Raw genomic sequence first — 22,130 nt, 5'->3', positions numbered from 1 at the left:
AAAGTAAATTGCCTCACATTTTTCCTCATTATCTCCATTTGCCAGAGATCTGCAGCTTATCTATGTCCTTCTGTAACCGACAACATCCTTCTACACTATCCACAACTCTACCAACCTCAGTGTCATCCTCAAATTTGCTAACCAATCCTTCTACGCCCTCAACCAGGTTGTTTATAGATATGACAACCAGCAGTGAACCCAAAACAAATCCTTGTGGTGCACCGCTAGTACCTAAACTCCAAGATGAACATTTTCCATCAACCACCACTCTGTCTTCTTTCAGCAAGCCAATTTCTGATCCAAACCACTAAGTCACCCTTAATCTCATGCCTCTATATTTTGTGCAATAGCCTAGCATGGGGAACCTTTACTGAAATCCATACACACATTATCAACTGCTTTATCCTCATCACCTGTTTGGTCACCTTCTCAAATAACTTAATAAGGATTATTCACAAAACAGTATTGATGATCCCTAATCAGCTTATTCCTTTCTAGATGATTAAAAATCCTACCCCTTATAACTTTTTCTAACACTTTATCCACAACCAAAGTAAAGCTCATTGATCTATAATTACCAGGGTTTTTCTACCCTCCTTGAACAAGGGAACAACATTTGCGATCCTCCAGTCTCTTTTGACCCAGTAGGATGCCCAGTGTACATTTCTCCTTGTGGGAAGGATTAGAAATATGAGGCAAACTTTTAAATTAGGTGGTCTTTAAGAACAGGAGGAATTTTTTTTCATTGAGGGATGTCCAGCTATGGAATGCTGGTCACCTGGGGGAGATGGAAGTAGTTATTGAATACTTCTCTTTCAGAGGAAAATTGATTCATGATCATTAAGGGAGAAGTTGGGTATTAGGATAGGAAGAAACGTGGGGTTTGGGCCACTTTCAGATCATTCATGATCTTGTTGAACAGCTATGCAGGGTCGATGAATCAAATGGCAAGCAATTGCTCTAATTTGTATGTTTGTGATAAAAAGAACCCTGGTAAAATTGAAGTTGCTGGGAATCGTGAAATCAATGCTTGATATTGCACCTGGCACAAAGGATAGTTGCACTTGTTGGAGGCCAGTCATCTTAGCCCTATTAGGTGTAAGTGCTTAATTGCCTTTTTAGCATCTGCATAATCAGTTGCTTAGTACCATTTATGCTCATACAAATTATAAGAGCAAAGAAAAGCATTTCTCATCATAGCAATCCAAGCTGTATTCTTCCAGATATTTTCAGTCTTCTGTTTCTTTGGGAGCAGAATTTATAATCTTTCCTTAATTAGCACAAGAGTATTTTGATCAAAGGTCTACCAGACCATAGGGCTTTTTTCTTATTAGAGCGAAATGGCTTGGTGATGTTTTAATCTGAGATTAATCACAATTCAGACGAAGAGGAGTAATGGAGAATGAGTGTCCTTCAGGATAATCTCACCTGGTGCAGGAATTGAACCTACATTTGCATCATTCTCCTTTACAACTACTGAGCTAATACTTTGATTAACAATCTGATATTTAGCATACAACACAGAAGTAAAGTTGGTGGCAGGTTTGAATAAGGGTTAAAAAGTTTTGAAAACAACTGTTGGACAATTTCTTCTGTTTGCCAAGGACTTTCTTATGGCTTGCTCTTGTTATGGCAAAATGAGAGCTTTCGTGAAATGTCTGTTTGTGGGAGAAGAACACTATACTCGTAGAGCCAACAAAAATTGGTGCAAGGTTTTTGTGAATTGCCTAAAACATTCTCAATCCTTTGGTAAATTTCAGTAATTGATGCATTGACTGCTTTCACTTCATTGAATTTGATGAATGCGTCAATTCTACTCTTTCTCCATTGCCTTTCTTTCCATAGAGTGAATTCAATTGTTGCATTTAGCATGAACCTGTTTAGTTATTAATTACAATTGTAGTTGTCTAGTACACTAGTACACTGCACCTCACAAGATTGCTATTTATTTGGGGATGAGACACAACGGACGTCTGCATGATTTTTTGTTATATCAATACCTAGTAATGTTCATCTTTTATTTTTGAAAGGGCTATCAAGAGAAAAACAAGTTTATAGCAGCTCAAGGTAAATCATAAACATATTCAAATGTAAATAATTTTTCAATATGTAATTTCCTGCATGTAATTCTGTCTGTTATTGAAATGCTGAGTGAATGATTGGTCTCAAATACCTCCTAAGGTCTATTGCATCACAGTTGCCAGCCTTCAGCCAGTTCAACTCATTCTACTTGTAATCAAGAAACAGTTGAAGGTACTAGATCCTGTTAAAAATTACAACACCAGGTTATAGTCCAACAGGGAAGGAGCAGCACTCCAAACGCTAGTACTTCCAAATAAACCTGTTGAACTCTCATCCGATGTTATGTGATTTTTAACTTTGTTCACCACAGTCCAACACCGGCACCTCCACATCAGTACTAGATACTGGAAGACCAGTGATTCCCTGACAACATTTTGGCAGTAATACTGAAAACTTGTGCTCAAAAACTAGCTGAGGCCTTAACCAAGCTATTCTAGTACAATTACAATATTGGCTTCTACTCAGCAATATTCAAAATTGTTCAAGTATATCCTGATCAGAAAAAGGCTGGAAAGCCTCAACCCAGCCAGTGATCATTCCATCAGTATATTCTTGATCATCAGCAAAGTGATGGAAAATGTTATAGCAGCACTATTAAGTGGCACTTGGTGAACAATTCCCTGCTTACTGATTTTCAGTTTAGCTTCCTCTAGCCACACTCAGCTCTTAACCCCATTACAGCCTTGGTTAAAACATGGACAAAAGAGTTAAACTCCAGAGGGAATGGTAAAATGACTGCCCTTGATATCCAGATAGCATTTGAAAAAGTGTATATTACGGAGTCAGTGGGGATCAAGGTAAATTCTCTACTGTTGGAGATGTACCTAGCAAAAAGTAAGACCATTTTGCCAATCATCTCAGGTGCAAAATATCACTGCAGGGGCTCCTCAAGATCACCTCCTAGGCATAAACATCTTTAACATCTTCACGAATGGTCTTCTGATCATCATTAAGTCTAAAGTGGGGATGTTTGCTAATGATTGTTCAGCACCATTCACAACTCCTCACACACTGAAACAGGCCAAATACAACAAGATCTACAGAACAAAAACCAAAAGAACTGTGGATGCTGTAAATCAGAAACAAAAACAAAAATTGCTGGAAAAGCTCAGCAGATTTGGCAGCATCTATGAGGAGAAATCAGAATTAACATATAGGAGGGTCTGGTGATCCTTCCTCAGATCTAGACAATGTCCAGGCTGTGCGATAGACAATACTGTGGCTATAAAAGCAAGTCAGAAGTTGGGAATTCTTTGGCAGCCAACTCATTTCCTGACTCCTGAAAGGATGTCCACTACCTACAAACAGAAGTTAGGAGTGTGTTGGAATACTGTATTTTCTACTTTGCTGGAGGAGTGTAGCTCTAACAATCCTCAAAAAGATTGTCACCAACTGGGACAAACTGCCTACTTGATTGACACCATATTTGAAACTTTCAGCATTCATTCCCTCCACCACTGACATACAGTTTCAGTGTGTACTATCGACAAGATACTTTGCAGCGATTCACCCAAGCTCCTGAAGCAGCACCTTCCAATCCTGTGATCTGTACTGGCTGAAAGGATAAGGGCAGAGAGATGTGGAAACACCACTACCTGCAAGCACTCCTCCAAGTCTCACACTGTCCTGGCTCAGGAGGTTTACCAGGTTGATTCCAGGGCTGAGAGGACTGTCATTCACAGTGGTTTTATAGCTTGAGCTTGCACTTTCTGAAGTTAAGAAGAATGAGGAGGGATCTGCTTCACGTATATAAAATGCTAAAGAGGATTGATAAAGTGGATGTTAAACAGATGCTCCCCCTTGTGGGACAGTCTCGAACAAGAAATCACAGAGAGTGAGAGGAGGTAGGTTTAAAACTGAGCTGAGAAGAAACTCCTTCTCTGAGGGCCATGAATCGGTGGAACTCACTGGTCTGGAGTGTAGTAGAGGCAGAATCAATCAATAGATTCAAGAAAGAAATAGATATGTTTCTAATGAAGAGCGGGATAAAGGACTATGGGGACCAGCAGGAAAATGGAGTTGAGACTAGGATGGCACAGTGGTTAGCACTGCTGCCTCACAGCGCCAGAGACCCAGGTTCAATTCCCGCCTCAGGTGACTGACTGTGTGGAGTTTGCACATTCTCCCCATGTCTGCGTGGGTTTCCTCCGGGTGCTCCGGTTTCCTCCCGCAGTCCAAAATGTGCAGGTTAGGTGAATTGGCCATGCTAAATTGTCCGTAGAGTTAGGTGTAGGGGTAAATGTAGGTGAATGGGTCTGGGTGGGTTGCTCTTTGGAGGGTTGGTGTGGACTTGTTGGGCCGAAGGGCTTGTTTCCACACTGTAAATAATCTAATCTAATCTAAAACATGTGTTGGCTGATACACAATTACATTGCCAACACTTAATAGTTGTGTGTAAAGCACGATTTTTCTATAGTGCGTTGTTGCACAAGAACACAATCATTGTTTTAAAGAAGAACTACCTGTATTGCTATACCTTCAATGTCAATAGGTCAAAATCTTGGAACTGCCTCCCTAACAGCACTCTAACATAGCTCCCTAACATGAACCTGTGATTCAAGAAGACAGCTGACCATCCTCTCAAATGCAATACAGGTAGATAGAAATTAAAAGAAAATAAACTTAAACTGGTAAATTGTTTAAGTTAGCTGCCTTATCTACTTATGTTTTTTGTTTGATTTATAGAATATGGTGCTATAGCACAGAAGGAGGCTATTCATCCCATCATATATAAAGCTATTTGGCTAGTTCCATTTTTCTGCTGTTCCCCCATTGCCCTATGTTTTCTTCTCTTCAGATAATTATTTACTTTCATTTTAAAAGCCACGAGTGAATCTGGCTCTGCCTATCCCTCTGGTAGTGTTATCAGAATGCTAATTATGTGTTGCGCAAAAGCATTGTGTTGTGATAAATTTGATTGGAATCAAATAATAAGGAAGTAATAACACATTTGAAAACTCATAAATAATCAAACAGAGTCACTGCAGCTTCATGAAACGAAAATCATGCCTAACTAATTTCTGAGAGATTTTCAACTATTTCTCAACAAGAGTGGATAGAGGGGAGCCAGCGAGTGTGTGTTGTATTTGGACTTGACAACAGGTTAAGTCATAAGATAAGAGCGCATGGTGTTGGAGGTAATGTATTGGCGTGAATAGAGAATTGGCTAATGGGCAGGAAACAGCTAGTTGAAGGTTTCTTTCTTTCAGGTGATCAATATTGGGGCTGTAACTGTTTACAGTATACAGTATATTAATGATTTGGAGGGAGGAAGCAAATGTACTGTAGCCAGCTTTGCAAATAGCACGGAAATACAGGTTGTTCTGCTATAACATGCATTTTTTCAGTGTGAGTTACCTATAATGCAATTGATGAATTGTAGATTTTGTTTGGATAACATTGCTTATAGAAAATTGCTATATCAGTCTTCTGCAGTGCGATTTTCTATAGCGGTTTTCCATATAGGGATTTTCTATAGCACTAGGTTGCTGAGGAACACAACTGTGGTGTTGTAGCAGAACAACCTGTAGGTGGAATGGCAGATTGCAAAAGGGAATCAAGTAGTTTACAGAGAGACATTGGTCGATTAAGTAAGTGGGCAAAATATTGGCATAATGGTATAATTTGTGGGAAAAGGTGAAGTTCATTTTTGAAGGGACAATAAAAGGCAGTATCATTTAAATAGAGTCATAGAGATGTACAGCGCGGAAACAGACCCTTCGGTCCAACTTGTCCATGCCAACCAGATATCCCAACCCAATCTAGTTTCACCTGCCAGCAGCTGGCCCATATCCCTCCAAACCCTTGCTATTCATATACTCATCCAGATGCCTTTTAAATGTTGCAGTTGTACTATCCTCTTCCACTTCCTCTGACAGCTCATTTCTTACATGTACCACCCACTGTGTGAAAACGTTGCCTTTTAGGTCTCTCTTGTATCTCTCCCTAAACCTCTAGTTCTTGACTCTCCTGACCCCAGGGAAAAGATTTTGTCTATTTACCCTATCCATGCCCCTCATGATTTTATAAACCTCTAAAAGGTCACCCCTCAGCCTCTGATGCTCCAGGGAAAACAGCCCTGGCTTATTCAACCTCTCCCTATAACTCAAATTCTCCAACCCCGGCAACATCCTTGTAAATCTTTTCTGAACCCTTTCAAATTTCACAACTTTCCAATAAGAAGGAGACCAGAATTGCACGCCATATTCCAGCAGTGGCCTAACCAATTTCCCAGTGGCCTAACCAATTTCCTGTACAGCCACAATATGACCTCCCAACTCTAGCTACGACACAAAGGGAGTTGTGCAAGACACAAAGGTAGCATACAGTTGCAACAGGTAATCAGCCAGCCTAATGGAAGTTGGCCCTTATTTTTCCGGGGTTGAGATATAAGAGTAGGCAAGTCTTACTGCAATTGTACGAAGTGTCGGTGAGAACACATATGGAGTACTGTGAGTAATGTTGGTCCCTTATTTATGGAAAGGTATCAGTTCATTAGAGGCAATTTAGAGAAGGTTCACCCTGGTATGGAGGGATTGTCTTCTGAACAAAGGCTGAACAGGTTGGCACTCCACTCACTGGAGTTTAGAAGAATGAGAGGTAATGCCATTGAAACATAAAGGATTCGTAAGGAGCTTCACAGGGTAAATGCTGAGATGATTTTTCCCCTTATGGGCAAATCTAGGACGAGAGGGTATCGTCTCAGAATGACAATTTAAGACTGAGATGAAGAAAAATTTCTTCTGAGAGGATGGTGAATCTTTGAAACCCCTAGCCACAGAGCTGTGGATGCTGAATCCTTATGTGTATTTAAGGCTGAGGTAGATATTTGATCAATACAGGTCTCAAGGGTTACGAGGATAACGCAGGAAAATGGAAATGGGAAATGTCCAATCAGCCAATATCCTATAGCAAGTCAGAGCAGGCTTGAGTGGCTGGATGACCTATTCCTGTTCGTGTTCTTTTTCTGATATAATTTTTTTTTTCCCATTTACCTTAACTATCTTATTTTCACTGAGAGACTGGAAATAACATATTGGAGATTGTGAATTAGAAATGAAAGGACATGGTGGATAATTTATGCTGTTTCCTTTCAATTATGTTTCAGGGCCAAAGGAAGAAACTGTGAATGATTTCTGGAGGATGATATGGGAGCAAAACACAGCAACAATTGTCATGGTGACGAACCTAAAAGAGAGAAAAGAGGTAATGCTGTCATGACATTATTTGGGATCAGTGATGCATTTCACGTGAGAAATATATGCTCTTTCTTCAACTTGTCTCAGTCAAAGAGAGATACCTGAGGAGGTACATTATCTAAAGACATTAAACGCAGATAAAACATTTATAAAATGAACAAATAAGCAAACTATACATAGTCCTGAGACCAACAAACAGATCATTCTTACTTTCTGTATACAGAAAAGTTTACTCCTTGTATCAAAGTTCATTTTCTGGAAAACTGGATTTGTTATGAGCATTCTAAGGGCAAGCTTGATTAAAGTAATAATTACCATGTATTTTTTTCTGGGATCTTTGGCTTGCATACTTCGTATCATGCTCACACTGAAATTCATAGCCATATCACTCAGTAGTGCGATAGACAAAATGTCTTTTTAGTTTTTTCACAGCATCATGTTCCTGATGAATGCTATTTGTGTTGTTCCTGCCTAGTAACAGCATGAAATGGCTGGCTTCACTTGTTGCTCAATTTGATAGTCTCGTCCCAGTACTTAACGTCTTGACAAATAAATTTAAAAATAACAAATGAGTTGGCTAGATGGCTAGTGTAATTCAGAATAATATCACTGCACTGACATGGCTTCAGTTCTTATTCAAATTAGGGTAGACTTGGAACATGCCTCCAACACTGACCAGAGCTGCCAAGAAAAACTGATCAGGATCAACAATCAGCAGACAATAATTAGACCAGAATTTCTGAAATGGATTTCAAGTTTCACTTTGTCCAATAGCAGCATTCATCCACTTGACAGCATTACAAATTTTATAATTAAGTGTTCAGAATTAGATTAAGTATCAGTTGTAATTTATCAAAAAGGGGAAATGTTTATTAGAACACATAACATGTCGGCAATGGACAAGTGACCAAAATAGAAAAAGATACGACTTGCATGTAATTATTTATCAAAAGTACCTGATATCTGGAAAGCTATGCCGTTAAAACATATGGAAGAATATCCAATCCAACAAATCAAGCTGAACTTCTTGAAACCATTGTTGGTAAGTTTGAGGTCTACACAGTTCTAAATACCCTATTTAAAAGCACTAATCAAAGAAACAATATTCCAAAATTGATGCTAGCCTTTATGATTTTTCATAATTACCTGTTTTCACCTTTTCTCACTGGACATGTCAGTTCCATTGACAAAATCAAATCTCTAGACTTTGTCTTTAAGTGAGAGTTTCCGCATTGAATACAAATGAGATATTCAAGTTGGCTGCATTCATGGCAGAATTTGACATCTGTCATTAGAAATTAGTGATCAGAAATTGGGCCAACATTTCAGAATCACTATTTGCATTTTTGCCCTCTCTTATCCAGGGAATATTTACATATTCTTATGTCTGTAATTCAGCAAAATGCATAAAACTATTGAAAAAACTTTGAATAAGTGAATCTGGGTCTATTTAGTGCTGAAAGGTGTGTCTCGAAGCCTAATTTGAAACTGCATTGTTTGGGCAATTCTCTCTTCTGAAAGAGTTGATTTTCATCTTTTTTCCTCCTGTACGAGCTCAGAGTGTAAATTGGAAATTATTTGACCTGATTGCAGTCACAACAGCACCAACCCCCCAGATTGTATTCAGCTTTGATTAAAGTAATAATTACCGAGTATTTTTCTTCTGAAATCTAAACAACTCAATGTCATAAGTACTCTGATTTTTGTTTTAGTGCAAATGTGCCCAATACTGGCCAGACCAGGGTTGTTGGACATATGGGAACATCAGAGTGTCTGTGGAAGACATGATGGTACTAGTGGACTACACCATTCGCAAGTTCTGTATTCAGCAAGTAAGTCTTGTAAGTTCGTTTGGTTCTGTTTCTAGATGTGAAAATACTCTTAAATTAGTTTTGACTTGTTTCACTTGACAACTGTGTTTTCAATGACTGGAAAGCATTTAAATGCTTATTAATCAGAATTATGTACAGAGTTCATGAAAAATTGAGTTGATATAGAATGTTAGAATAATTCATTCTGGCCACCATTAATATCTTAACTGGCTGTTCCTTCATCTCATAAAACCATAGACCTCCTTCCAATCTACAAGACTGTATTGATGAATCATGCCTGAGCTGGCTTTTTGAAGGTGCCATCCAAATTGTTTCACTTCTGTGTCCTTTGCTCATAACAGTGCTAGTTTCCCCATTCCCCCATCCTTTCATTTCTCAGTTTCTACTGGGTTTTTTTCACCATTGTTTACGATGGTGCATTTCAGATAGTAGTTTACAATCTAAAAGCAAAAATAATCTCCAACCACCACCTGCTGTGTTTTGCCAATTATTTTAAATCTGTAGTGTCTACAATGTTCAGCATTTAATTTGCACAAGATGTTTGGAAATTTGGTATTTTCTGTTTCAATGGGAAGAGGATGCAGTTGCATTGTTACTGTTAGTGGACTAATAACTCTAGAAAAGTACACTCAAAGCCACCTGTATCAGTAAAAGTGATTATGAAATTTGTTTTGGAAGCTGGAGATCTGAAATAAAAACAGAACGTGCTGGAAGAACTCAGCAGGTCTGACAGCATCTGCAGAGATAAGCAAAATTAATGTTTTGACTCTGATATGACTCTCCTTCAGAACCCACAGATTATTTTAGACTGATCAATTAATACTTCACAGATGCATTAATATCTTTTTAATGAAGGAAACTTGTTGTTTTGGCCCATATATCCTTCTGGTCTCCTAATTCACCCTTAACTGCCCTCTGAAGTAATCAAACAAGTCATTTGCTAGAGGAAGGTAGCGCACAAACACCACCTTAAGCCAACTAGAGAAGAAAATACTGACCTGGGGAGAAAACAGAGGTGCCAAGAATGAAATTTCAAAATTGAATGCAGGTTTTAGGAGTATTTGAGAACCTAAACAATATGCACTATTTTTAAAGTCACATCAAAGATAGAGCCTTGATAAGTTGCAAAATAGGTGTCTTATACAACATATAATTGGACAAAAGTAATTTTATGCCAGACTGTCAATTCAGGATAAAGCATGATACTGGGGTGGCACAGTGGCTCACTGGTTAGCACTGCTGCCTCACAGTGCCGGGGACCTGGGTTGATTCCAGCCTCAGAACGTATGGAGTTCGCACATTCTCCCGCGTCTGTGTAGGTTTCCTCTGGGTGCTCCGGTTTCCTCCCACAGTCCAAAGGCGTGCAGGTTTGATGAATTGGCAGTGCTAAATTGCCCATAGTGTTCAGGAATGTGTAGGTTGGGTGCAATAGGTATGGGGAAATGGGTCTGGGTGGGTTACTCTTTGGAAGCTTAGTGTGGATTTGATGGACCAAAGGGCCTGTTTCTACATTGTAGGGATTCTATACCAAAAATGTGTATGTTGAAAGCAAAATATAGCAATAACTTCTTTACTCAAAGAATGATCAGCACTTAAAGTTGTGTCTCTCGGTAGAAGATTAGGGACAGAAGATTTACAATCTTTTGAAGAGTCAGGTGCTTAGTTTCTTTAATCAGAAATTCTAGATGTATGAGTTGAAATGGGCCGAATAGTTCCTGTGATTGGAAATCTCATAGTTGAAGCGTGCCACAGCAAAAGTTATTACTGTAAATAAAAGTTCATGGTATAGGAGTTATATATAAAATTGAAGCTTGGGTAGCTGATAGGAAAATTGGTATACTTCATTTTCTGGTTGGCAAGAAATAATGAGGGGTGTACCACAGGGATAGGGCTTCTAAACTTCTTAGAGTTTATATAAATGACTTAGATGAAGAGACTGAAGATACGTTTACCAAAATTTGCTCTTGCGACAAAGATAGGTAGGAACATTTTGGCAGTAAAGATAAAGCATGTAACCTATGGCTGGAGAGTGGGATTAGCTGGCTAGCTCTTCAGGGGGTTGGGTACGTACACAATGGGTCAACTGGCCTCCTGTAAAGTTTTATGGTTCCAGATATGGGAGATTGTGAAGTTCTGAGGGACCTGAGTCTTCATGTATGAATCTCAAAAGATTAGTATAAAGCTAGAGCAATTATGAAAGCTAAAAAAAAGTTCTTATTAAATGCAGGGGGAATTGAAAAATACTAGGAAGGTTATTCAGTTATACAGAGCACTGGTCAGACCACATGAATTAGAAAAGTTTAGAGGAATATGGGCCAAACGCATGCAAATGGGGCCAGTTGCGTTTGGGAAACCTGGTTGACACAGACAAATTGGACCCAAAGATCAGTTTCTATGCTGTGTGACTCTACGACTCTGTAACATCTGGAGTGCTGTGCAATGTCTTGGTCTCCTTAATTAAAAGAGGATAGAAATATGTTGAAATCAATTCAGAGAAAAGTTTACAAGACAAGTATCTAGAAAGGGCAAGCTGTCTTATAAGGAAAGGTTGGACAGGCTAGATTTGTATCAAGAGTTAGAGGTAACTTGTTGAAACGAACAAGATCTTCAGTGTCTTTGGAACTCAGTTTTCCTCAATAAAGGTGTCGGATGGAGAGCCTTTGAATATTTTTAAGGCAAAGGTCGATTGCGATGAAAAGTTTATTGGAGCTATTCAGAATGTGGAACAATCAAATCAGCCATGATCATACTGGATGATGGAGCAGGCTCAAGGAGTCCAGTAGCCTACTCATACTCCTAAATCATATGTTCTGTCTTGTGTACTTTGCTAACATTCAGCAATTTATTTTAACCTTCCATCTCTGTAGGTAGGAGATGTAATGAATAAGAAGCCTCAGCGATTGGTTACTCAGTTCCATTTTACCAGTTGGCCTGACTTTGGAGTTCCATTTACCCCAATTGGTATGCTAAAATTTCTAAAGAAGGTGAAGACCTGTAACCCATCCTTTGCGGGTGCCATAGTTGTACATTGCAGGTCAGTATGTTTTTAAATTGGTGTTCAGTAGATTTCCGTTTTGACAGTTGGAAAAGGATTCACAATTGCTTAAACCTTCCTTATTTCACTTGTTGCATGGCAGTGGAGTAAGGGTGGAGAGAAGGAAAAGGTGATGAGTTTTGTGCACAAATGCAAGTAATGTAAGAAATGAAGTTAATTTGAAAAAAAAAGAAATAAAGACTTGCATTGAAATGGCATTTTCACTACTAATGGAAGTTTCAAAGTGCTTTACAAACAATTAATGACTTTTTGAAGTATTGTAATGTAGGAAATATGACATCAATGTGCACACACTATCAACAACTCTCTCAGACAGCATGGTGATGGTGACCAAATAATCTATTACCCTGCTTCCTTTTGAAACTGTCCTCAAGATCTTTTCCATCTATCATCCATGAGAGGCCGTACAGGACTTTGGTATAATGTCTCACTTGAAAGATGACCCTTTCAAGCAGTGCAGCACTCTCTTAGTACTGCACTGGACTGTCAGTCTTGATGTTTGTGTTTGAGCCTTGAGTGGGATTTGAACCAGTAACTTTGTGAGTCAAAGACTATCACTTGAGGCACTGCTGCCTCTCATCATTTGGAAATACAAATTTAGCCTGAAGGCTGTGATGTAACCATGTATCGTGCAGGGAAGTTGTGGCTTGGTGGTGGGGAACGTGCTGAGATAGTGGGAATGTCACTGGACTAGTAACCAGACACCCAGATTAGTCTTTGGGGGCACAAGTTCAAAGTCCACCTTGGCAGCTGGTGGAAATTAAAATAAATTAATCATAAGCAAAACTTACTCTCAGTATTGGTGACCACGAAATCACCTTTAATTGCCATAAAAACCCATTTGGCTCACTCATGCCCTTTAGAAAAGGAAATGCACTCTCATTATCTGAATTGGCTTTCATGTAATTCCAGACCTACAGCAATGTGGTTGACTTTCAAGTGCCCTCTGCCACTTAGTTGTACCCAGTTGATGCAAACTCAAAATGGAATGCCATCAGATGGGCCGTATTCATTGGCCTAGGCACCAGGAACAACAACTATACAACCAGCTTACTAACATCTGAAGGATTGTGCCAAAATTGGAAAGGCTGTTCCACAGACTGGTCGAGCTATATCTCAGAGACACACCTTACAGACAATGATCAGATACCCCTAGATAAGTCCTGTCCCACCAGTAGGATAGAGACACCCAAGGTAACAGAATTGTGGAGACTGGTACAATTGCAACATTTAAAAGGCATTTGGATGGGTATATGAATGGGAAGGGTTTGGAGGGAGATGGGCTGGGTGCTAGCAGGTCGGACTAGATTGGGTTGGGATGTCTGGTTGGCATGGACGAATTGGACCAAAGGGTCTGTTTCCATGCTGTACATCTCAAGACTCTAAGTCATGTACAGTAATTGGGAAGGAAGTTCTATGGGAGAACCTCAAATTATATGCTGCATCCACGAACACCATGGTTTCAAATCAAATATGGACAAAGTATCTTGCCAACTACAATCTTCTCTATTCTCTCAACTCCCAATCCCAACGCACCTTTGTGCAAAGAAGAGAGATTGGCAAACTTGGCTGTCTATGCTGTCTAGAATTTCAAAATTTGGAGATGTCAGCGTTGGACTGCCGTGTACAAAGTTAAAAATCACACAACGCCAGGTTATAGTCCAACAGGTTTAATTGGAAGCACACTAGCTTTCGGAGCGACGCTCCTTCATCAGGTGATAGTGGAGGGCTCGATCGTAACACAGAATTTATAGCAAAAATTTACAGTGTGATGTAACTGAAATTATACATTGAAAAATTGATTGTCTGTTAAGCCTTTCATCTGTTAGAATACAGTGATAGTTTCACTTCTTTCATGTGTAAATCACAAAACCTTTTTTTAAAGTTGCATTCTCGGGTTAGCTGTTAACAATGGTGATAGCTAGACAATATGTTGAAGGTGATGGCCCCCTGTGTTCTCTGTCTATACCATGATGTTTAGATTGATTCTAATCTAAAAAGTGAGATAACAGTTTTACATAAATTCATGCAGTTTTTGAGCAAAATACAATGTAACTCTGAGAGTAACAGATGAAAGGCTAAACAGACAATCAATTTTTCAATGTATAACTTCAGTTACATCACACTAAATTTTTGCTATAAATTCTGTGTTACGATCGAGCCTTCCACTATCACCTGATGAAGGAGCGTCGCTCCAAAAGCTAGTGTGTTTCCAATTAAACCTGTTGGACTATAACCTGGCGTTGTGATTTTTAACTTAGAATTTCAAAGGTAGCCATAATGTGGAGGTGCCAGTGTTGGACAGGGGTGGACAAAGTTAAAAATCACACAACACCAGATTATAGTCCAATTAGTCCAATTATGCGGAAAGTCAGGAGGCATGGGATAGAGGGAAATTTGGCCAATTGGATAGAAAACTGGCTAACCGGTCGAAGTCAGAGAGTGGTAGTAGATGGTAAATATTCAGCATGGAGTCCAGTTACAAGTGGAGTTCCGCAGGGATCAGTTCTGGGTCCTCTGCTGTTTGTAATTTTTATTAATGACTTAGATGAGGGAGTCGAAGGGTGGGTCAGTAAATTTGCAGATGATACAAAGATAGGTGGAGTTGTGGACAGTGAGGAGGGCTGTTGTCGGCTGCAGAGGGACTTAGATAGGATGCAGAGCTGGGCTGAGGAGTGGCAGATGGAGTTCAACCCTGCCAAGTGTGAAGTTGTCCATTTTGGAAGAACAAATAAGAATGCGGAATACAGGGTTAATGGTAGGGTTCTTGGTCAGGTGGAGGAGCAGAGGGATCTTGGGGTCTATGTACATAGATCTTTGAAGGTTGCCACTCAGGTGGATAGAGTTTGTAAGAAGGCCTATGGAGTATTATCGTTCATTAGCAGAGGGATTGAATTCAAGAGTCGTGAGGTGATGTTGCAGCTGTACAGGACTTTGGTTAGGCCACATTTGGAGTACTGTGTGCAGTTCTGGTCGCCTCACTTTAGGAAAGATGTGGAAGCTTTGGAGAGGGTGCAGAGAAGATTTACCAGGATGTTGCCTGGAATGGAGAGTAGGTCGTACGAGGATAGGTTGAGAGTTCTCGGCCTTTTCTCGTTGGAACGGCGAAGGATGAGGGGTGACTTGATAGAGGTTTATAAGATGATCAGAGGAATAGATAGAGTAGACAGTCAGAAACTTTTTCCCCGGGTACAACAGAGTGTTACAAGGGGACATAAATTTAAGGTGAAGGGTGGAAGGTATAGGGGAAATGTCAGGGGTGGGTTCTTCACCCAGAGAGTGGTGGGGGCATGGAATGCGCTGCCCGTGGGAGTGGTGGAGTCAGATTCATTGGCGACCTTTAAGCGGCATTTGGATAGGTACATGGATGGGTGCTTAATCTAGGATAGAAGTTCGGCACAACATCGTGGGCCGAAGGGCCTGTTCTGTGCTGTATTGTTCTATGTTCTAGTTTTTGGAAGTATAAGCTTTCAAAGTGCTGCACCTTCATCAGGTAGCTACCTGACAAAAGAGCAGTGCTCCAAATGCTTGTACATCCAAATAAACCTGTTGAACTATATAACCTGGTGTTGTGTGATATTTAGAATTTCAAAAAATGAGAGGTGATCTCATTAAAGCTTAGAAAATAAAAGGATAGACATGGTAAATGCGGGTAAAATGTTTTCCTAGTTAGGGAATCTAGAACTAGAAGTCACAATTTAAAAATCTGAGGTGAGAAGAAATTATTTGGCACAGAAGGTTGTGAACCTTCAGAATTCTTGACTACAGAAGGCTGTGGAAGCTCACGTTTAAGTTAGAGGTTGAAGGATTTCTGATTACCACTGGCTACAGATTTGGGTTGACTAATAAGCATTAAAATGGTCAATCAACCATGATCGTATTGAATGGCAAAAGAGGCTCAATGAACTGAATGGCCAATTCAAGTTCCTATGTTCTTTGCTGATAAATCAGTCATCTCTATGTTGAGCAACAGCTGGATGATACATTGAAGGTTACAAAGGCACATAGAGCACTCTGGATCAAGGACTTCAATGTCCATCATCAAGAGTTGCTTGCTATCGCTGCTACAAACAGAACTGGTCAAGTCCTTTTGTTTTATTTGTTTGTGGGATGTTGTCATTTATTGTCCATCCCAATTGTCCCTGAAAAGCTGGTGGTGATCTGCCTGATTAAAATGCTGGTGTCCATTTGGTGTACATCCTCCTACAGTGGTTTTAGGGTCTTTCCGGATTTTAAAACAGCATTGGAGGAACACTGATTTGCTTTCCAGTCAGGATGGTGAGTGGTTGGGAGAAGATCTTGCACGTGGTGCTGCTTGTCGTTGCCCTTCAGATGGCCATAGTTGTGGGTCTGACTTTGCCTCATTGAGTTTCTGCCATGCATCTTGAGGATGGTATATATTGCTGCTATTATGCTATGCTATTGGAGGGGCTAAACACATGTGGATGTGTTATCACTGAAGTTGGCTAGTTTGTCCTGGATAGTGTCAGTCTTTTTGAGTGTTGTTGGAACTGCACTCATCCAAGCCAGTGAGGACGTAATCTATCATGCTCCTGTCATACACTTTGGTGTACAGGCTTTATTGACTAAATTGTCAATGTTCTGGGATACCATTGATAAGATCATAAGAAATAGGAACGGGAATGGGCTGTTTGGCTTCTCGAGCCTGTTCAGTCATTCAGTAGGATCATAGCTGATCTGACATTCCTCAAGTCCACATTTCTGCCTTTTCCCCATAACCCTTAATTCCCTGACTGATCAATAAATTAGGGGCGGCACAATGGTTAGCACTGTTGCCTCACATGGCAAGAGAACCGGGTTCAGTTCCCGCCTCAGGCAACTGTCTGCGTGGAGTTTGCACATTCTCCCCGTGTCCGCGTGGGTTTCCTCCCACAGTCCAAAAATGTGCAGATTAGGTGGATTGGCCATGCTAAATTGTCCATAGTGTTAGGTGAAGGGGTAAATGTAGGAGAATGGGTCTGGGTGGGTTGTGTTTCGGCGGGTCGGTGTGGACTTGTTGGGCCGCAGGGCCTGTTTCCACGCTGTAAGTAATCTAATCTATATAAAGAAAAAGTGGGCAGCATGGTGGCACAGTGGTTAGCACTGCTTACCTCACAGCGCGAGAGACCTGGGTTCAATTCCCGCCTCAGCTGACTCTGTGAGGAGTTTGCACGTTCTCCTGGTGTCTGCGTGGGTTTCCTCCGGGTGCTCCGGTTTCCTCCCACAATCCAAAAATGTGCAGGTTAGGTGAATTGGCCATGCTAAATTGCCTGTAGTGTTAGGTAAAGGGGTAAATGTAGGGGAATGGGTCTGGGTTGGTTGCGCTTCTGCGGGTCGGTGTGGACTTGTTGGACCAAAGGGCCTGTTTCCACACTGTAAGTAATCTAATCTAATCTTAAATACACAGAAAGATGCTACCTCCACAACTCCTCTAGCAAAATTTCCAAAGGCATTCAATTTTCTGAGAGAAGACATTCCTCCTCATTTTGGTCTAAATTGGCAGTCTAAATTCTTGAAACTATGCCCTTTAGTCTTAGATTCTCCTATGAGGGGAAACATCCTTTTGGCATTTACCTGTTGAGCCCTTTTGGAATCTTAAACAAACTTGTACCAACCATAACAGTGTTGTGGCTTCCAAAGCGCATCAGAATCGAGGAATTCTGAGGCAAGTAACTGACCACCTGTCTCTCCAATGTTTATTGACCATCTCCAAAGTTTAAGTCAGGAGTGTGATAGAATAGTGCTCATTTGTTTGGATGAGTGGAACCAACAACTCTTAAGGACCTCATCAAAATAGAGTACAATAAATTCCAATTGATTGGTACCTATTTCACCAGTTTAAGGATTCACTCCCTCAAGCACCACATAGCAAAACAATGTGTGTCAATATGTAAGTTGAACTGCAGCAGTCCACCAAGGGATTGGCACTCTCCACACCTACAGCTTTTACTACCCTAGGCCTTCCAGGTGATAGATGCATAGTGCACTACTATCTGTAAGCTCTCTCCAAACCACACACCTTGACAGGGACCATATTGCCATTCTCTCTCTCTTCTCTTCTGGATCTCCCTACCCCTTACACTGACTGTGTACCTAAGCCACATGGATGGCAGTGCATCAAGAGTTGAGCTCCCCCCATCTTCTCGAGGACAATTATGTATCAGCATCCATGCTGACCTAATCGGCATTATCTGTATCCTGTGAAAGAATGTGAAAGCTGGACAACACTGGGAATCACATAAGTAGTTTATATGATTTTGAAAAGGAGGAAAATAACAGTATATCTAAGAGACAATTGTAGCAATATAAAAGAAGAATTTCAACAAGTGTAGAGCCAAGGAATAGTATAAGTAAAAGACTCTGTTATAAATTTCTTTAAATGTTGAATTGATGAGATGGGGAAATGCTTAAAGAAGAAGTTCAAATAAGCACATAGCAGAAGCAATTTTGTTATAAAAGGTTGTTTTAATTTTCATGTAGGCAGGGTGAAACACATCACTTTGGTAGGATTTGCAAAGAACTTCTGTAATATGTTTGTGGCAGTTTCTTAGGTCATTCCGATGGTATTTAAAGAGTGAGCCAGAACATTTTGGAAAGAATGGTATATACAGAATGGTAAAAAGATAGCAAAGATATTTGTAGGACTATAAGCATTTTGAAGGTAACAGAAATTGTACAGATGTTGTGTTAAATGTGGAGGCCTTTGAGTTGGAAGCTGAAAGCATAAGGAATCCTCTAATGGTTCTGTGACAGGTTGATGAAGTTTGGCTTATGTTCATTGGAGTTTCAAAGAATGAGAGGAGACCTGTTGAAATGCAAGATTGTTTGGGGACTTGACAGGGTTGATGCAGAGAGGTTATTTCCTCTTGTGGGAGATTCTGGGACAGTGGACATAATCTCAGAAGAATTAGTTGTCCATTTAAGAGAGAAATGAGAAATTTCTTCACTTAAAGAGCAGTGAATCTGTGAAATTCTTTACTGCGGAGGCTGGGTCAAACCATTTTTTACTTTATATTCCAATTCACAAATAGGTCAAGCATTCTTTCAGAGCTGCAAAGTGCGCAGTCTATTTCAGCTTAGACTGAAAAGGCAAAGTGGCTGGGAAACAGTTCAACAGATCAAACAAGTTGTTTCACACTGCTCTTATTCAGAGGCTACACAAGTGATATTTTCCATCAGTAGGATGCTATCCTTAATCCAAAAAGACTTTCTGCTTACCATACAATTGAGAAGCATTATGAATTTTGTTGCTGAGGCAAGGCCAGAAATATAGGCTGTACATTCCAGGGATTATCTGATTAAATCAAATACACATTTGTTCAGTTGTTCATAATAACCATAATACAACTCTACGTCAGTACCACTTGCAAAGCCCAGAATAAATGTTTCCTCTTAAACGTGATTGGGCAACACTTGCTAAGTATCTATAAGTGTTCTAATAGTACACTGACAGTCAATTTAAGGTAATCAATCAAGTTGGTGACGTGACTCATTTGGTCTTGCTAGAAACTGCATGGAGGGACTCATTCCCTGAAAATGAAATGTTTTCCTGCTTTGTGTTATTTTTCCATTATTTAAGAACTTAATCATACCTGGTGCTTTTTCCACAACAGTCAGAGTCAATTTACCAACTAAACAGTGCTCACTTTCTTCAGTATAAATGGGGAGATTGATGGTGAATTGGTCTGGGCAGGAAGGTTGATGCAGACTCGATGTCGCCAAATGGTGTCTTTCTGCACTGTAGGGATTATATGATTCTGAGTAATGATTATTTGAAATTTAGCATTCTTGTGTTGTCCAGTCTATTTTCAGCAATAATAAAAATCTTCCTCTTGTTCCAGACTGGTCTGGCCTCGCATACTAGCACTTTTATCAACTGGGAGAAGGATAAATTGCCAATACAGTGATTAGTACCCATTAAAGGTGGCTTCCCACTTCCCATGACCACAGTGCATGTCTCTTCTTTTCTGAGCTTCCCCAACCATAAGCATTGGAGAGAGCTTGGAATACAGGAAAGCTTTCTTGAGTTTGCAGAAAACAAGCTCACTGTAATTTTGATGAAATAGGGTGGACTACTGTTTTTTAACAAGAATGGAAGGTACCATTTTCATGATCAATTGTGGGAATGAGAGCTTGTCAAGAGACCACTGCATATTTTTCTCCTTTCTCCAGCCTCCGATTTGCTCATTTATGGTCTGTAATAAGATGGAAGTCTCCCTTGTATAGCACCTACTGACTTCTCATGCTTGACTTTTTGCGACTTTTGCATAACCAGTGGGAATCATATTCAAGCCATTCTTCCTAATTTATATTTCTGAGAAGTATATTTTGATTTCAATATCCCTCTTTTATATGCAATATAACCATCACTACACTTAAAAATCTGGTTTGTGGATATTACATGGTTTATACCGTGTACATTTTCAGTGGAGTTCTTCTAATTCACTCATGGAATGTAAGCATTGCTGGCTGTTGGCCAGCATTTATTGCCCATCCCTAGTTGCCCTTGAAAAGGTTCTGATGAACTGTCTTCTTGATGCACTGCAGTCCACATGCTGTAAATTGACCCACAATGCCCTTATGAGGAATTCCAAGATTTTGTCTTAATGATAGTAAAGAAAAGGTGATATATTTCCAAGTCATGATGGTGAGCGGTTTGGAAGGGAACTTGTAGCTGATGGTATTCCTGTGTATCTGCTGCGCTTGTCCTTTCAAAGGGCAGTGGTCATGGGTTTGGAAAGTGCTGTCTAAGGATCTTTGGTGAATTTCTACAGTGCACATTGTAGATAGTACAGCAGATCAGGCAGCACCCAAGTAGATATGCACATTGCTGCTGAGTTTTCGTGGAAGAGGGAGTAAATGCTTCCAAGCATTAACCTATTGATACTTCTAATTTGGAAACTTAACGAGTACTTTTTTGTCAGGAGAAATTTGTTTAGTAATTTTTAATATTGTTGCACAGGCTATAGCTGCCATCTTGTGGAACATCATGATATTACGTACTTCATTTAAATATTTAATCAAGGTTTGGTTTGAAAAGAAAATGAAGCATCTGAAAACCATTGTCATTTCCTGCTTTTGTAATCTCTGGAATTCCTTCAAGGATCTGCATTTTGCACCACTCTTATTTCTCATGTATATACAGTATTTAGCAAGGGATAGAAACTAGACCTCCTACCCCTTGAATAAGATTAGGATTGGACCTTTTTCAGTTGTCTCTGAAGATTACCTAAAATAGATGTTAATCCTTTATTCACATCGTTAAGGGAACCAACAGTAATGAGAAATTGACAGTGAAAGGTTGAACAGGTGATAGTCCCATTCATGATTTTTTAAAATTCTTTTAAAGTTTGTCTTTCCATAAAGCTGAAAAGAATGTGAATTCCATTTCCATAATCATGAGGTTTTTTTTGACTTGCTTTGCCTTACCTAGTGCAATACCTCTTTGGACTTCAAGCTGCCTGCTGTTAAAAGCAAGTAACTCAACAGCCATGTTGTTCAAATAAATGTGGATACATAAAAACATGATATAAAGTGCGGATTGTACTCAATTTCCAGGCACCTTCAGGTTGATACTTCTTTAATTGAGTCAAGGAATGTGGGCTGTTGCTGCCCATCCATAATTGATCTTGGAAAAAGTGGTGGTGAGCTGTTGCTAAGAACTGCTGTAGTCCATTTGGTGTAGGTACATTCACAATGAGATGTAGGAGCAGAAGAAGCCCATTGAGTCTGCTTTACCATTCATCAAGATTATGGCTGATCTGATAATCCTCAACTCCACTTTCCTGCCATTTCCCTTACTTGTTAAAAATGTCTGTCTCAACCTAGAATATACTGAATGACAAAACCTCGACAGCTCTCTATGTTAAAGAATTCAATGGATTCACAACCATCTGAGAGAAGAAACTCCTCCTCATCACTGACTTACATATGCGACTTCTTATTCTGAGAGTATGCCCTTAA

The 22,130-nt window shown here is 39.9% G+C and overlaps 1 protein-coding gene across 5 annotated transcripts in view; it reads left to right on the top strand.

Moving 5' to 3' along the window:
• The window catches only part of ptpra (protein tyrosine phosphatase receptor type A), a 291,473-nt gene that overhangs the window by 180,622 nt on the left and 88,721 nt on the right, over positions 1-22,130 (top strand). For 4 of the 5 annotated variants that reach the window (XM_072576685.1, XM_072576703.1, XM_072576713.1 and 1 more), the window contains 4 exons: positions 2,031-2,067; positions 7,190-7,287; positions 8,993-9,121; positions 11,980-12,146. In XM_072576685.1, coding sequence (XP_072432786.1) covers positions 2,031-2,067; positions 7,190-7,287; positions 8,993-9,121; positions 11,980-12,146 — 431 coding nt within the window. The remainder of the gene's footprint in view (positions 1-2,030; positions 2,068-7,189; positions 7,288-8,992; positions 9,122-11,979; positions 12,147-22,130) is intronic. The other variant, XM_072576695.1, reaches the window with a different exon arrangement.

Source organism: Chiloscyllium punctatum, chromosome 1 (assembly GCF_047496795.1).
Source record: "Chiloscyllium punctatum isolate Juve2018m chromosome 1, sChiPun1.3, whole genome shotgun sequence".
Lineage (NCBI taxonomy): Eukaryota > Metazoa > Chordata > Chondrichthyes > Orectolobiformes > Hemiscylliidae > Chiloscyllium > Chiloscyllium punctatum.
Note: the sequence above shows the minus strand (reverse complement) of the source record. Positions and strands in the feature narration are given on the sequence as shown.